This window comes from Ochotona curzoniae, unplaced genomic scaffold (assembly GCF_017591425.1).
Source record: "Ochotona curzoniae isolate NIBS_2020 unplaced genomic scaffold, NIBS_Ocur_1.0 contig_2210, whole genome shotgun sequence".
Taxonomy (NCBI): domain Eukaryota; kingdom Metazoa; phylum Chordata; class Mammalia; order Lagomorpha; family Ochotonidae; genus Ochotona; species Ochotona curzoniae.
Genome location: NW_024465369.1, coordinates 52,069,143 through 52,086,691, shown reverse-complemented (window position 1 = coordinate 52,086,691; position 17,549 = coordinate 52,069,143). Strand labels below are relative to the sequence as shown.

The 17,549-nt window shown below is 41.8% G+C and overlaps 1 protein-coding gene across 1 annotated transcript in view; it reads left to right on the top strand.

Moving 5' to 3' along the window:
* Positions 1-17,549, top strand: part of HECW2 (HECT, C2 and WW domain containing E3 ubiquitin protein ligase 2) — a 222,534-nt gene that overhangs the window by 106,032 nt on the left and 98,953 nt on the right. Inside the window, exons 6-12 of the mRNA XM_040971908.1 lie at positions 1,196-1,338; positions 4,994-5,094; positions 5,454-6,794; positions 7,897-7,992; positions 15,683-15,833; positions 16,483-16,586; positions 17,387-17,511. Of these exons, the coding sequence (XP_040827842.1) occupies positions 1,196-1,338; positions 4,994-5,094; positions 5,454-6,794; positions 7,897-7,992; positions 15,683-15,833; positions 16,483-16,586; positions 17,387-17,511 (2,061 nt within the window). The remainder of the gene's footprint in view (positions 1-1,195; positions 1,339-4,993; positions 5,095-5,453; positions 6,795-7,896; positions 7,993-15,682; positions 15,834-16,482; positions 16,587-17,386; positions 17,512-17,549) is intronic.

Below are 17,549 nucleotides of genomic sequence, written 5' to 3'. Positions count from 1 at the left end.
TTCCAAGTGTATGAGACAAAATGTATTTCAGTATGAGTTCTAAAAGGCCCATAATGAACATAGCCATGAAATAAGTGCTGATTTTCTTTTCCTAACATCTTATATGGGCATAGTTCTTGCCTCTGTCACCAGTGCAATGATAAGAGGGAAGCATAAGGAAGGAGAGCATCACCTCTCCATTTCCAGAGACCAAGAATCTGAGTCTTATTCTATATAACTAGCCAGCCAAAGGCAAAAGTGTGGCTTAGTTCACACAACTTCTGCATGAGCGTATTTTTCCATTAAGTGGGCTGCCAGATTGCATGCTATCAGATGAATTTTAACTGTTAGGACTAAATGAACTGAGTGGTTCCTGAAGGTGAAGCTGGCTACCCCTTTTCCTATCACTGTAACTGTGTGGATATTATTGGAGAAGTGAAATGATTTAGGTTAGATTTCTGATGGCATCATTTTGCTTACTGTGAGATTCTTATCTTTAAAAATATGTTTTCCTGGAGATAAAATGAAGATGATATATGTGAAAGTCTGTTCTGTGTGAGAGCAAAGGTACCTACTTTGTATCCTAATTCATATTCACTCCGATTTTCTCTAATGGCATTCTTTAATGAAAAAAAAATTCCTCACCTTATACTTTGATCTTCCTGTCTCTGAAGAGATGCCACTGTGTACTTTTTAAACTTAGGTGAAAGCACCATTTAATGTTGTTTTCTTGTAATATTCATCAGGGAAACTGCTGTATTCTTCATATGATCCTACTTTAGGCATTAAATAGAGGAATATTTTGAACTACACTCTTCAACTTAAAAATTATAGAATAGGAAATTAAATTGTCATAAATCAAATATGCTTGTTAATTCTAAACCATCCTGTAACTATATGTTAGTTATCACAGCATTTGGATATAATGTTCAATGAATATTAAAATAAGATATGCATGATTTAATATTTGAGAATATCTCTTGACATGATTTGGGCCAGGAAAAGCTACAGGATTTACTGAAAGTGTCTGACTTGTCAGTCAGTTCCTTGAATGACCATGAATGCTCATGATTGTGAGTAAATGAATGACAAGAGCTGCAGAGTCTGTAGCAGTGTAAACTGTGTGTGTGTTACTAGAATGGAAGACATAGCATTCCCTGTAGAAATAAATTGTTTTTCATTTTTTTGCATCAACATTATCTATTTTTGTTTTCAGAAATATTCCTTTTTTGCACTTCTTACTGATGTCTTAGAAATTGAAATTAAAGACAAATTTGCCAAGAGCCGTCCTATCATCAAGCGTTTTCTGGGGAAACTGACCATTCCCGTGCAGAGGCTGCTGGAGCGACAAGCCATCGGGTAATCAGCCCCTGAAATTAAGGCACTGAGCTGAGTCTGTGCAGAAGTGCCGCAAAGGACAGTGGTCCTCAGACTTTCCTTACTGGTGACAAGTGATAACATCTTCTCTTAAAAGTGAAAAGTCTCATCCTGCAATAAAGTATGCGGAACCAAAAGTACTTTGTTTTAACTATGTACCTTTTGGGGCTTATGGTTGTCTTTGCCAGGATGTATCTCCCAGGAGCATTTCAGTGTCAGCTGTCTCTGAGTATATCGGAATCGTGTGGTAAAACTTTCTGCCTAGAGCTGAACTCTAGTGTCAGATTGATAGCTATCTTATCATGATTAATCCCATCCAGAGGACTTGTTATTCATCAAAACAAAAAAGACAGCCTTGTTTAGGGACCTTTTAAAATAAGACCTAGAATCTGATGTGGTATTAATAGTTAAGCCTCTGGGCATGAACATTCATTCATGTAACTTGGATTTATTTGTTGAATTTCACATTTTTATTTATTTATATATTTTAATTTGAGAGGCAGAGTTACAGAGAGAGAGAAAGGAAGAGAGAAAGATACCTGCTGGTTCATACCCCAGATGACTGCAGCCAATGCTGGACCAGAGGCAAGCCCAACAACTTGAACCAAGTTCCACTGTTTTTCTTAGATCATTAGCAAGGAACTGGATTGGAAGTGAAGCAGCCGAGATAACAAACAGAATCCATATGGGATGCTGGTGATGCAGGCAATAACTTTACATGCTACCTCACAACACTAGTCCCCTTACTCACTGAATTTTAAAATGTGATTCAGTGTCTGCTTTATTTCCAAGTTTCAACTTTAGTTAAAAAAAAAATCATAACTGCTCTGTGTGTTAGTAAAAATGTGACATGTATTTCACGTAATAGATGCCAGCAAACTCAGGAACATAACTGCCCTGTGGTTGTAACAGAGGACATCTTATGCTGCGTGTTTTTCCAGTGTAGAATTTTAAGAATGTGTGATACTAGTGGTAGTGGTACTAGCAGTGTAGTAATGGTAGAAAAAGCAGCATTAACACTGCTAGTGCCACTGTGAGTCCCGACAGCAGTGATGATCACCTAAGATGCTAGGAATTTACCTACATCAAGACGTAAGCTCGTATACTCATAAGCTCGTGCAATTTCCCAACATCTCTGAGACAATATGATTATGCTCCCTTTCAGAGATGAGGGATCTGGGACCAGCAAGAAAGTAATAGAGCTAGGATTTAAACAGATTGGATTACTCCAGAGTCCTGGATGTTCTGCGATACCTGAAGAACTAGCTTACACCAGCAACCTGAGAGGAGGAGAGGAGAGCTGACTTTTTTTTTTAATTAAAAAGCCAGGATTTTATTCATTAAAGGACTGCAAGTCCAAAGAGGTAGGTGTAGACCGACAATGTTGAGAGCAGATCTTTATCATTTGTTGCTCAGTGTGCTCACAGTCAGATGTCAAGCAGGCCTCTGTGTTAAGCATTGTCTAAATACTGGAAATACAACAGTGAGCAGGAGAAAAGATATCCCGGCCACTGTGCTGATCATGATATTACATGGCTGAGATGATCACTAGCCATCCATGAGGTTATTGGAACAGTCTAACATAGGCACAATGAACATATCTGTTACTAATATTTAGCAATATCTAAATAAAACATTGTAGCAGAAGTTTTTTCTTAAAGTGATAGTATAAGTAGGAAAAGCATTATGATAGCAGTCCCATTAAGGTGGCCCCAAGTACATTTGTCATTAAAACACATGCTATGGAAAGCATGGCAGAATGTACAGCAAAGGAGATCATGACACAGTGACTGCAGAGCAGGGGCTTCTGAGCTAGACAAACGTGGGTTAGTCCCTGTTGTGTGACTTAGCTGGTCTTCTGGTCTCTTGGGAAAGTTACCACTTCTTCCTATGCCTGAGGTTTTTCCTTTAGAAAACAGTGTTGCCACTTCTGGCTTGTTAGGAAGGTGAAGAGAGATGACATATGCCATTCCGTTGTCAAAGTATACCTGTGGCGTTGTATGCACTTAACATGCTAGGATGAAGCATTTTAGAAAGCTCAGTCAAGTCAAGCCTAACTATTGCAATGTCAAATGTGGGTAGGAAGAGTAAAGGATAATGAAGATAACCTCCTGGTGCAGGTGCCGTGGCATTGTAGGTTGAGGCCCTGCCTGTGGCACCAGTAAACCTTATGGGCACCAGTTTGTGTCCCAGCTGCTCCACTTCCCATCCAACTCCCTGATTATGGCCTGGGAAAGCAGTAGAAGATGACTCAAGGTCTTGGGTTCCTGCACCTACATGGAAGACCTGGAAGAAGATTCTGGATGCTGGCTTTGGATCAGCTCAGCTCTGGCTGCTGTTGCTACTTGGGGAATGAACCAGCAGATAGAGGATTTCTTTGTGTTCTCCTTGTCTCTTAAACTCTGCCTTTCAAATAAAAACAAAATCTTTTTTTTTTTTTCAAAAAATGGTCTTTTACAAATTAAATAAATGAAACTTTAAAAAGCAAATAAGCATATTGTTCTAAGAATTGCTTGCTATAATGCAAGAGAATGTCATAAGAGGTGAACCAGAATTTTAGTGCAAATTCTTTCAAACAGATAACATTTTGGAATATGCTGAGGAGGAATACAAGCACAATAACTTGTTATGATGATTGACTTAGAACTGCTCATCTGTAGAGTGATGATTTTAGAAAGATGTTTTCCTTCCAAAATAGCCATTAGAGGGCAGTGTGAGAGCAGAGATGGTGTGATATAGTTCCTTAGCCTTTTGCTTATTTTCCTTAATGAAGAATGAGCTTTTTGATTTCAAATACAAGTTGTTTGCGTGCAAGAAAATGAGTTGCACTTGATCTAGGTAAATAGATGGACTTGAAACAGATACACATTTCCATTACTGAGGAGGAGGGTGGAAGTCCAAGACCGGGTAAAACAGAAACTAGGCCAACTCAGTGGAGTCCCTTCCTACACAGTTCCAGGTGAGAGGCCTGGCCCCACCACGGGGCACATCTAGCTTGTCCAGCTATCCCACAGATGGCTCTCACTGGACACCTGTGAGTTCATGATCAGCCAGGCTCCCCAACAGGAAGAGCCAAGGGCCCCAGCCTTGCAGGCTATGAAGGAGAGAGCAGCGAGAACTGCTGCCTGTGTGACGCTGGACTTGTGTTCCTCTGCTGCTCTCCCCTAGCTCCCAGGTCCCGGTCAACGCTACAGTGAAGTGCCTCTGTGTTGTAGGGTGATGAGAGTCAGTTGTGAGTGTCTGGACCAGCCTGTCTTGGGCTCTTTACATTTACAGCAGAGTCAAAAAGCACATGGAAATCAGGAGGCTTTTCAGAACTCATTGATGTTCCCTGATAACCCTGAGCAATGAGAGAGAAAAATCTGTGCCTTTTATTAAAAAAAAAAAATTAACACCATATTGCACTTTCTGATATTACCAGTAATTTTCTTTGTAATAATGTACTCTTATCTTTGGGTTTATAATTGTTCCTTTTTGCAAGTGAATAATATTACATCAGACTATATGGTTCTTGAGCCTTTTTTTTCTTATGAATTTGAAGGCTTGAAGGAAAGTCAATGGAGGGGTTGGGTGTGACCTGTGGGGAGAGCTTGAAGCTAGGGTAGTAACAATGAACAAACTGTCTCTGCTCTTGCAGTGATCAAATGCTCAGCTACAACCTTGGCAGGAGGCTCCCAGCTGACCACGTGAGCGGATACCTCCAGTTTAAAGTGGAGGTTACGTCTTCTGTTCATGAAGGTGAGGTGTCTGTATTAAGAGAGGAAAAAGTTGCTTACTGTAATTCAATTGCCAGTTCACATTTGAACAAAATTAAATTCATGTGTTGTACTAAGAATAAAATAGCTGTCAAATGATTGTTGGAGTTTTTGATGCAGATAGGAAAACCTGTTGTTGATCAAGAACTCTCTCTGTCTCAGGTTTATGCTTGCATTTTGAAATTAAGTTGTCAAAAGTCCAGCAGCACTAACAGGCATACCAACTGCCTGTCAGTATCATCATTTGGTGTTGAGTGAGGCACTGGTCCTGTCGCGAGGTGGTCACTTAGGGTCACTCATGGTTTCTAGTTCTTTTTTTATAATAGCTCTTTTCTCATGCAGATGCTTCCCCGGAAGCTGTGGGTACAATACTGGGTGTCAGCACCGTGAATGGAGACCTGGGGAGTCCTTCGGATGACGAGGACATGCCGGGCAGTCCAGTCTGTGCGAACGGGCCGGTTTCTGAGGATAGTGCGGCTGAGAGCACCCCCAAGCACTCGTTCAGGACTAGCTCCACTCTGGAAATAGACACAGAGGAGCTCACCTCCACATCGTCACGGACCTCACCTCCTCGTGGACGCCAAGATTCACTCAACGATTATTTAGATGCTCTGGAGCACAATGGCCCTGCCAGGCCTGGGGCAGCAGCCTGCTCCGAGAGGCCCTTGGGAGCCTCTCCCAAACTAAGGAGTAGTTTTCCCACCGACACGAGACTCAACGCGATGCTTCACATTGATTCGGATGAAGAGGACCACGAGTTCCAGCCAGACCTGGGGTACCCCTCTTCCTTGGAGGAGGAAGGGGGCCTGATCATGTTCAGCAGGGCGTCGAGAACAGACGACGCAAGCCTGACATCCCAGACAAAGCCAGAGGACAACCCAGCTGAGAATGAGGAAGCCTCAATGCATGATGTTGTTTCCTTGGAGGATAAACCAGAAAACCTCCCGGAGCTTACAGACAGCGCCTCAGCTTCAGGCCCTGCTACAGAGGAAGGTGAATCTGGGCCAGAACCTCAGACAGGCCCTGATCAGGGCGGCGCCGTACCGTGTAGCTCGCAGGAAGCGGATCAGCCCACGAGTGGGGCAGACACGGGCACTTCGGATGCATCCGGGGGAAGCCGAAGGGCTGCCAGTGAGACTGAGTCCCTTGACCAGGGCTCTGAACCTTCCCAGGTGTCCTCCGAGACAGAGCCCAGTGACCCTGCCCGGACAGAGAGTGTGAGCGAAGCCAGCACCAGGCCTGAGGGGGAGAGTGACATGGAAGGTGCTGACAGCTCCTGTAATGAGAGCGTGACCACGCAGCTGTCGTCTGTGGAGACCCAGTGCTCCTCTCTGGAGAGCGCTCGGTTTCCTGAAACTCCGGCCTTTTCTTCTCAGGATGAGGAAGAAGGAGCTGGGGTGGTGGAGCATACCAGTAGTGACCCTGCAGAAGGATCCCAAGATTCTATATGCACACCTGTCCCTTTACCTGTGGTTCAGGTGCCTGGTGGGGAGGAGGAAGGACCGGGGGCAGAAGCAGCTACTTCACCTGCCCAGGAGGAGCTGGGGGAGGTCTGGCAGCGGAGGGGGAGCCTGGAAGGAGCCACGGCAGGTGCTGAGAGCCAGCCCCAAGGAGAGGATGATGCTGGGGATGCCCACAGCACATGTGAAGGGGCCACTGCCCAGGAGGAGGGCGCCACTGGAGGTAGGTGGTGGAAGCTGCTCTGCCAAGTTCTGTCATTTCCTTCAATGTAAATTACACTGCAGGTTGCACGAGATCTGACGTCCCTGCGCAGCCAAGGTGCAGTGAGATGGAATGAGGCGCCAGATTAAATATAAGGGCCAGGGAGAGGGAAACATGTAACAAATGTGTGGGCATCAGAAGCCCTTCCTCCAGATCAGGTCTTTTGTCAGAGCTGGGGAGACCGAGGAACTTAGTTACATAGTTGGGAAGAAGACTGAGGATTATCCCGGTGGGCTGAAGTTCGAGTTCAGTGCTTTCAAAACAAAAATGGATCCTTCTGCTGAAGTTAAGAGGCTGGCAAACAGCAGTCTTCAGACTTACATAATGAATATCTGGTGGTACCAGATTTTGCAGATACAAAACCAGAGGGACTGTAATCTGCAGAGGTTACCAAGAACATTGTGCAGTCACACCTTTTCCATAAAACGCAGAGCAGGTTCATAGGTGCTTTGCATCAAAGGCAGTACGATGTCTTCTACAGTGTAAGAAATATTAATTATGTACAACATTGTGACACTTGGGCTGCTTGAATGTCATAGGATACAAACCCACATGTAACATTTGTGTTGTACTTCAATGTATGTAGCTTTCTAGAATATCTTTAAAATGTCCTTTTATACATGGAGGGCATATTTTTATGACTAAGTAACATAGATCCAGAAATAGGAATTTTTTTATTCTGGAATTTTGGTTTTTTTTTTTTTTTGGTACAAATTATCTCTTTTTCTTCCTGCTCTGTTTGATTCCTTCATGAGTGTGTGGCCATGGATGATCAGGACAGAGGCCAGGGAACGGGAAGGGTTGGAGGAGAAGCAGGAGGCAGAGGGCTGCATGCTGGGCCATTGCTCCAGGAAGTCCTCCTTGAAGCCTTCACCTCCTGTTTGTTTTCTTGTTTCTGAGACCTCCTATGGGAAATGAGACTGAAAAAGCAGAGATGAGCCTCAGAATACCACAGGTGTTTTTTCACTTGTTTTTTTTTTTTTTTTTTCCAGTAGAGGCTTTTTTTGGCCATGAAAAAGAAAAAGAAAGCTATGCCTGGGTAACTTTTTACTTTTCATCCTAGGTTCTCAAGCCAACGGCCACCAGCCTTTGCGGTCACTACCTTCAGTGCGCCAGGATGTTAGCCGCTACCAGAGGGTGGATGAGGCTCTCCCACCAAGTGAGCATCTATTAAGTAAAAGGCCCACTTTCATCATGGGGTAGAAGGGTAGTGAACATGCAGTCCATGGACATTAAAAGATGTATCCATGGGTACTCAAGAGGGAGGAAGCTGGGGTCCTTTGATGTAGTAAATGTGGTCTGGAAAGTTCCATGCCAGTGACTCCTGCCTGGCATCGTTTCCCTGTGTGAGAAGGCAGCAAGTAAGATAGTAGCTACTGTATTACCTATGTAAATACTGCAATTGTGGGAGTAGATTCATGCATTTTTGGCTATTGGGTGCATACTAGAGTATTTTTAAATTTTACCTAGCAACAGCATGAATTTCAATCCAATTTCAAATTGGTTTAGTCTCTTAGACAAACTTTATTCTTTGTAATTCTATGCTTTTTTCTATTGCTCATGTTACTTTAAATCATTCACAATAAGTTTTTGAATTGGGTAGGGGGATATTCAGAGAAGTGTTCATTTCAGAAATTATTACACTGTGTGTTTGGGGCATAACAATTATTTAATGCACTTTTTGGGAAATAATTTGCTCATCAAGGAAAGGTGGATTGTGGGTTCTAGGAAACAGTTACACTGCTGGTACTCAGAGATATAAGTAATAACCATGGCTGGTCGTAATCCAGAAGCCCTTAAAGCGTGTTACTCTGAGAGACTGGTGACTGACTATACCATTCCTTGAATACCACTTTCAGGGGAGCCTTGGAAGGTGTCTCCCTTCTGTGTATGCTCTCCGTTATTGCTCCTGCTCCAATCTTACTCATCTGTGCTCACAGCAAGCAGCTCCCTGACTGTATTGTCACTGTGGGAATTGAAAGGACTAAAATCTTTGGTGGTTAGTTTTATTGAGTGCTGACCAAAGAGCCCAATGATTGCATATAGAGTTTAACAGAATATTGACTTGCTCCTTTGGGAATGCTGTTGTATAACAGATTCTTACCATGTGTTTATATTGGAAACTTGAAGGCTGATATTCAGAGGAGACATTTATTTCAGCTGTCAAAAAAATAGGCCAAAAGATTGATTAATCATATGTCATCTTAAGCAGATGGAGAAGGATTGGGGAGAAAGGATTCCTTTCTGCTTACCCTTAGAGAAAAGATCATAGTCAATGCAAGAGTAATATTTCTGGAAGGTATGTAGGTATAATGGGAGTGAATTGAGTCAGGAACACAGAGTTCTGGGAGGGCTTTTCTCACGTGTGCAGGGATCCTCCCTTATCTACGGGGGATATATGCCAGCACCCCAAGTAGAATTTTGAAACCTCAAGTAGCACCAAATCCTATATCCAGACTCCTTATTTTTTTAATGTTTTTTTTTTATTGATTACATTGCATTATGTGATTCCTCCACCTTGTTACATTACCACAGTTCAAATTCAGTTGAGATTCTTTCATTGCAAGCATCTACCAAGCATAAAGTCTAGCATCTTATTGTTCAGATAAGTTCAATGGTTTCTTGGGGAGACCACCTCTAGTCTGAAGGTAGAGCCAACAGAGTATCATCCTGATCAATTAAAAACCCCGACATTACATCAGTAACAATTTATAATGTTATGGAATTAGTTGACATGGTATTGAGTAACCAATATGTTAGAAGAGAAAAAAAAAAGAATGCAAGTTCTGAACCACATCCTATGACTTCTACATTGACATTTCACTTATTAGTTTATATAAAACTGAGTTCTATACACCTTAAAATGGCTATGGATTACTATTCAGCTGTCTCGTGTCTATTTTAATTTTAGTATTTAGCAGTTTATAGCGTTAAAGCATGATTTTGCTGAACCTGGCTGCTTTTTGGGTCAAACTGCTTATCTTGAGTCGATTCCTGCTTTTAGAGAAACTCCCCTTTCAGTGGAAAAACATATTTCAGCCCCATATTGTCTCCAGGACACCACGGGGTTAAGTCTCAGTCTCCTTGGAGTCAGTAACAGACAAATGACAGTTTTTTAGAAAGGGTTAGACTGGCCTCCTTCTTCACATATTTTAATGCTCAAAAGATCAAAACTTTTCCTGCTGACAGTGGTTTAACAGGGTTCAGTCCTGGACTGCCTCCAGTTCCCGCCTCCCATCCACACCCGTGGATCTGGTGACTGCTGATTTCTGAGGTGCTCAGTGCATGTGCTTGTCTGAGCTGCTTCCCTGAAAGCTTGTTGCTGGTCTCATACCTCCTCCCAAGGCTGGAGCTTCCATCTTTTAACTAATGGTTGAAGTTACACAGCCCACAAGTCCCCAGGGCATAGTTCATGGTCCAGGGGTAGTGTAAGTATTTGAGAACCAATGAGGTGATCCCTATAGGAGCTGAGCATCCTGAATTCTAATTTGCAGATCTGCTCTCTGATCCCAAGAAAGGAGGAATAAGGCTGGAAGACTCAACAGACAAGGGCAAAATTTATATAAGAGATGCATAGCCACATGCAGAAAAGAACTTGCTACTGTGGAAAACACATGGACACCTGTTAGGGGCCTGAAGTGGCACTGCGTGACAGGACACCACAGAATCCCCTCTGTCCAGTTAAGGCTTAGAGAAGCCAAGGTGGTCCAGGCAGGTTCCTCACTAGATGTAGGTACACATATGGATTAAAGGAAAACACCAATAATGATTGCAAAAAAAAAAAAAAAGAAAGAAAGAAAGAAAGAAAAAGAAAAGAAAAAAGAAACAAAAACAGCTGGGAATGTTAGCCATTTAAGCACAAAGTGCCCTGCTTTGGGAGTGAGTCCTACAGGTGTGGGGCAAGGGACCTGCACAGTGGAAGAGACTGATCCAGATGCTACACAGAGAAAACCTGGTTGAGCCACAGGGTGGCAAAAACAGGGGCACTGCAGTCACCTGCCTGACTTCCAGGTGAGACACCTCCTCCTGTGTACACCTGCCTCCTAGGAAGATGAGACAGCTGAGCCCTCTTTGTTTCAGAATAAGGGTTCTTATTCTCTAAAATTTAGTTTTGAGGAAAAATTTGGCATTTTTTAATTTTAAAAAGCTGTTTTCTTAAAATTGAAGAGTTAGGGGCAAAATAAGCAACAAGTCAAATTTTGTAAATTTTATACAAATATCAGAAATGTGCAGAAAATACCACCCTCATGGAGTCAGTGTCGTGGAGCAGAGGGTAAAACTAACGTGTATCCATGTTGGAGCATCACTTCCAGTTCTGGCTACTTCATACTTGCTCCATGCCCATGTGCCTGGGAAGGCAACAGAAGGTAGCTGACTACTTGAGTCACTGCACCCGCAGAGAAGACTTGGACGGAGTTCCTGGCTCCTGGCTTTACCTGGCCCAGCTCTGGCTTTTATGACTGGGAGAGGAACCATTCGATGGAAGATTCCTCTCTCTCTCCCCTCCTTCCTTCTTCTCTCTTCCTTTCATGTTCTCAGGTTCTTTCTCTGTCACTCAAACTTGCAGGTTAATAAAATAAATAAGTGTTAAAATAAAACAACTAAAAGATCGCTTCTACCTATTGGTTCTGTCCATCTGAACAGCCAACAACCATGCCACAGCACTCTGGAGATCCCCTTGCCAGTTACCACCTCCACTCTCCATGGGCAGGGGACCTGCTAATCTCTTACCCAAAAGTCATATATAAGGAAATCTTAGCACCTTGAAGGCTAAAATAAGAAAAAAAAACATTTAAACACTGGTACCTTTTGCCTGTCAAAGTTCTTTTTTATTTTACTTATATGCCAAATAAATATTTTTTAAAGTTCTCTTAAGGCCTGGTGCTATTGCATAGTGGTTAAAGTCCTTGCCTTGCACGCGCCAGGATCACATATGGTCGCCAGTTCTAATCCTGGCGGCCCTGCTTCCCATTCAGCTCCCTGCTTGTGGCCTGGGAAAGCAGTTGAGGAAGGCCCAAAGCTTTGGGACCCTGCACCCGTGTGGGAGACCTGGAAGAGCTCCTGGCTCCTGGTTCCGGATTGGCTCAGTTCTAGCCATTGCAGTCACTTGGGAAGTGAACCATCGGATGGAAGATCTTCATCTCTGACTTTCCTCCTCTGTATATCTGCCTTTCCAATAAAAATAAATCTTTAAAAAAAGTTCTTTTAAGTAGGTATAACCTTACCTCACTGTTTTGTTATAAGATTCTCATGGTTATTGTCATATTTATAAATGTGCTTCACTGCAGTTAGGTAGGTACCAGGTTCAAATTCACTTTAAAGGAATCTGGGCCCTAACTCAGTCCCTCCCTTTTTGACTCCCAGGCTGTCCAGTGCTGGCTTCTCTGTTTTGTACTTCCTACTGTGTAGTCATTGTTCTTTCCCTCAGCCCTCCCTGAGATGTGCTATTTCTTATCTCATCTCTAGCTGGTTGGTCCAGATTTGGAGGAAGTGCAGAGGAAAATGATGATGGGACAAGCAGAGGAATCACAGGGATAACCCTAACCTTTCCCACAAATGTAGATTGTGAAAACAGAATTTTTGAGACTTGTCCTCTCCTACTTTCCCAGGTCCTGCTGGGACTATCAGTTCTGTGATAGTGGCATTGGAATAGTCTTAAATGCTTTCTAAATCCAACTTCACCTTATATTCCACCGTTTAAAGGTACTTATTTATATTTTAGTCTCAGAGCATCTCAGAGTCTACTTGCTACCAGATGACAGTTTGGGATAGTTAGGTTTAGTTTCATTTCCTGTGTATCTACTCTTAATGACCTCTGATAAATCTAGCATTTCCTCCATATGCTTGTTCAGAAAACTAGCTGGTCTCTTAATTTCTAAGCAATTTTCGTCAGTATTTGTCAGGTTGTCTAGGAATCACTAGAGAAGTAGCTAAGTGAGTTCCCCCTTTAGGGAATCCGACTTTGGAGATTCGGGATGTAGCTAGAAATTTGCATTTTTGTTAAACTTCGGATTATGATACATGTGGTCAGAGAGCCTCACCTGTCCTTGCTCCCACTGATGGTTTACAAGCATTACTGTCATAAATTTGTGATGCAAATGGGATCTTGTAGCACCCTCCAAAGGAACCCAAAGGCCCAGTCTCTGTAAGATTTGATGATTAGAGTTCAGTTGGGAAATTCTAGATTGTGTGGAAGATGATGCTAAGATGTTGCTTGATCCTGATTTTAATGTACTAAAATGAGCAGCTTTATATAGAATTTTAGAAGAGGAATGGAAATTTAGCTTATTTTTGTCCTCTAATTTCTAAAAATGGCTGCCCATAGAGATGAAGTGACCCTCTGAAGATTGTGTGACAAGCCAGGGCCTCCCAATTTAGTGTACTGAACACCTCATCCCCCAATACGCTGCACTCAGTCTTAATACCTTCTGATATTATGTATGCTGTTTCACAATGTGACAAGCTAAGATGCAATGTTAAGCTTGTCTGATTCTGATTATTTATTGTAGCATTGCTAGTGTCTAAGAAACTCTAAACAGAGTTTAGTTGTTTGAATAGAGTTCTTGTATGCTTTCTCAAACCAGGAATGAGTCAGATCCAAATAAGGACAGAAAATGTTAGGGTAAGTGTGTATTACAGAGTAATGTGGTAGATATGACAAAGAGTCAGTCATTCTGCAGGTACCTCTATTGCTAATGCCGGGATGGAAGGATATTGATCTGTAGGGGAAGGTCAGATATGCAGTCATGAACAAGCCAACAGCATCACAGTCTTTCCCCAAGTCAGTGCAAGTGTTCATTGGAGATAAGAAGCATAAAATTTCTTGTTATGGAAACTTAAATAATAATGTCAGACAATATTTGACAGAGATCATCTTGATGTTCACTGAACATCCCATGTTACTGGATAGCAAATTTGCAGTCCTTATTTCCTTATTCACCCCATGACCCATTCAGATGCCTTGATTAAACTATAAGTTAAAGTTATTCCTGGCCTTTGTGCAAGGTGACTAATTTTTGATTCATCCTTTCTTTGGCGTAATGTCATTTAAAATCACTTGTTCATGTATTACATGCCATATGCAAGACAGTGGTAAATATATGTTGAGATCCTTCTCTCAACCTTCTCATATTGCCAAAAATATAACCCTAAAATTGCTACACACCCATCTTATGCGACACATTCTTATTTAGTTAGTCCCAAGAGAATGTTCCATCTTTGAAGATATATTTTTTAGCTGTCTTTTGTAAGAAAATGGAAAGTATGCAGCATGTGTTTTCTGCCTCAACTGCCAGAAAACTTACAACAAAATTTTAGTAATAACCTTGTTTGGAGCTTGGCAGCACCTACTCTGCTTTCTGCTTTCTTTAGTTGTTCTCAGCTCATTTCTTAGCACTAAGTGGCCTATAGGTTTTAGAATTGGGAGCTACTGGAAACATTCTTAAGGGAAGGAATGACCATTTATTTTTATGTGCATTTGATTTGACAAATGATATGTGCTTGAATTGTTCTGGTTGTAAGGAGAGAAGAATGAGCTGGGAGTTCTCAAAATCTGTAAGATGGGAAAGCGTCTAAGGAACAAAAGAGTGGACTGCTTCTAAGGGGTTTGGGAAATTTTCTTGAAGATACTGTCATGTGCATGACTTACTTTTTAAAAAATATATGTGGTGCTTATCTTTGGTCTATTTGCCATTGCCATTTTTTCATAAAATCCAATGTGTAAGATATGTTTCTGCTGCTGTTATAAGTGTCAACCCTCCATGATTGTCTAGTGCAGGCTGAGATTTACCACAAAGGTCTTTCTAACCTCAAGGCCTATGTTAGACTTGCTTTGTTAATTTCTAGAACAAATGCCACAGGTGGTCACGAGCATAAACATATGCCTTTACTAGTTTTCAGAATGAGACCTGTAGTATCTTGTCACAAATCAGATGATTATATAGAGGTTTTTAAAATAACCGACCTTCTGAGAATATATTAATTTAAAAAATTTTACACAAATATATACATATAAAGTACTTTGCTGAGTTCTATTTTAAAAATAGAACTCTGGTGCTTTCATTCTTTTTGTATAAATTACCTTTGCCATCTATAACAAGGTTCACAATCCTTCTAAAGGATCAACCCATACTCTGTGGGTTTTATTGGGCTATGGCCTCTTAGAGCATTATACAAGTAGGGTATCTGGCTCCAAAGACATGTCTGTCTTCACTGAGCAGGCACTTAGGCATTTATTTACAAAGATTAACACGCTTAATCAATGCATTTGCTTCACCATAAAACTAAACAATCTTTCAAAGTGCTGTATTTATTGCAACTTGGAGACAAGAAGTTTTTGTAGGGCTGAAAAAAAAAAGTATTCATCTTTGAGAAAGCACAAATGGAGGTGCATAGATGATGATACTGTATGATTACTGAAATAGCAGTGACCACTTCTGGGGACTAAGTGTACTCCAATTATTTGTAAATATGTTTGCATTCCCATGTAAGCTAGAAGAAAATAGAGAAAAATCATTTTTGGTGAAAATAAGCGTCAGTGCCAATTTTGCTGTGAATAACTGTAGTGTTTTGAAAACAGTTTACATGTGTTTCTAGAATGCTGGGTGATGGTGAGCACTGTGGGGTGACTGAACAGATTCTTTAGAGACTTGTAGAGATTGATGTTGCACACAGAGGAGATGCTTAATAACTGGGGAGAAGTGCTAGATTATGTCGTGAGGTGTGTGTTATTAACCCCAAATTACAGCATGGTAAAAAGAAAAAGCATGTGCTGAGTTTACTGAGCCACGTTAATGGTGCCAGCTCCTCCCCCTCACCCTTCTTTCGATGCCTCCCCTGCTGTTGTTTAGATTGGGAGGCACGCATTGACAGCCACGGCAGGATCTTCTATGTGGATCACGTAAACAGAACCACGACGTGGCAGCGGCCCACGGCTCCCCCAGCCCCACAGGTGCTGCAGAGATCTAACTCCATCCAGCAAATGGAGCAGCTCAACCGGCGGTGAGAGGGGGCATTTTTGCTATTCCTATTTGCTTTATGGTTGGACTCGTAGGAAGTAAAAGTCTCAGCTGCTGCTTTCATCTTGGGATGTCCTGTCATCAAGATTAGGTGTTGCTCCCTTTGAAGTCCTTTCATAGACTTCAACTGGTTAGGGAAGAAAAAAGATCATATACATGCACAACTTGCTTGGAAACTAAAGAGAGAATGAGTGACTCCTTTTAGTTTCCAAGCCACTGCTTTCTCATGAATTACAATGTACATATCTATTTATAATTTGAAACCAAACGCCTATTCTAATCTCTAGACTGTTCATTTAAGATGGATCTGCCTTAAGAACCTTAGCTTCTTAAATTTATTTTTTCCAAGAAATAGTTGCTATGGAACATAAAGTCATCCTTTTACACTGTAAGAATTTAGTTTATTTAATTAAGGGTTGCAGATTAAAAAAAAATTATTACTTTCTCTGAAAAATGTTCCACCAACAATGGACAGAAGAAATCTAGTGTGTGTGATGTAATTTACTTAGCCAATAGATGACCCATAAAGTCTTGTGCTGGAGGCTGAGATAGTGAAACGCTGTGGGCTCTGGGGAGCAGTGGAGTCCACCTTTCAAAGCTGCTGGACCATAACTCTAGGCTTGTGGTTGTAGCTATCAGAGTATCCGCCGAACTATGACTAACGAGAGGCCTGAGGAAAATACCAACACTATTGATGGGGCAGGGGAGGAAGCAGACTTTCACCAAGCCAGCGCAGGTAAGAGCCTTTGGGTTTGTATTTTCAAAATCTCCTAATAGTAGAATGTTTAAGTAACAATTTCAAAGAAATATGGCTTTGCATATGGAGATATTTTGATCTTGAATAAAATTTGACTTTCAAAAATGGAATTTACCAACTGTCCTAATCCTCAGTTTTCATTAGTATATGGAGAGAACCACAAGTCAGACTATAAACTGTGACTAATGTTGTGGCACAGCAGGTTAAGCTGCTGAATCTGACATTGGCATTCCATGTCAGCATATTTGATCATGTCTTGGCTACTCAACTTCAACCCAGCTTCTTGAGTATGAGCCTGGGAAGACAGCATAAGACAGTCACAATGACTGGGCCCCTAGCACCCATCTGGAATTCCTGGGTTCCTGCCTTCAGCCTGGCTCAACTCTGGCTGTTGTGGCCATTAGGGGATACAAACCAGCAGATGGAAGATCTCTCTGTGTGTCTTTCCCTGTCTGTCCTGCCATTCTACCTCTCAAATAAACAAGGAAGGAAATCTTAAAAGATTTGTAAACTAGCCTTTGAACTTTGGGGGAAGGTAGTAAAATTGGATTATTTCTTAAAAAATATAAGATACATAATGTTAATAGTAAGTTGTTACATTTAATTTTATTTTAGTGTGATTGAAAACAATTGGGTTTCAATGTATGAATTTATAGTAATGGAAGAAAAAAGCTTAGGGTGTTTACAATAATAGCAGATGGTATAGAGACTGAAGTGGGTAGATGTTTCCAGCTTGCAGGAAGCACTTGCTGAAAGCCTCTGTGCTCTGTCCCATCCAGATTTCCGACGGGAGAATGTCCTGCCCCACTCTACCTCGAGATCCAGGCTCACGTTACTGTTACAGTCTCCCCCTGTGAAGTTCCTCATCAGCCCAGAGTTCTTCACCGTGCTGCATTCTAACCCTGTGAGTAGCCACACTAAAAGAATGGGAGGAGACAGGCA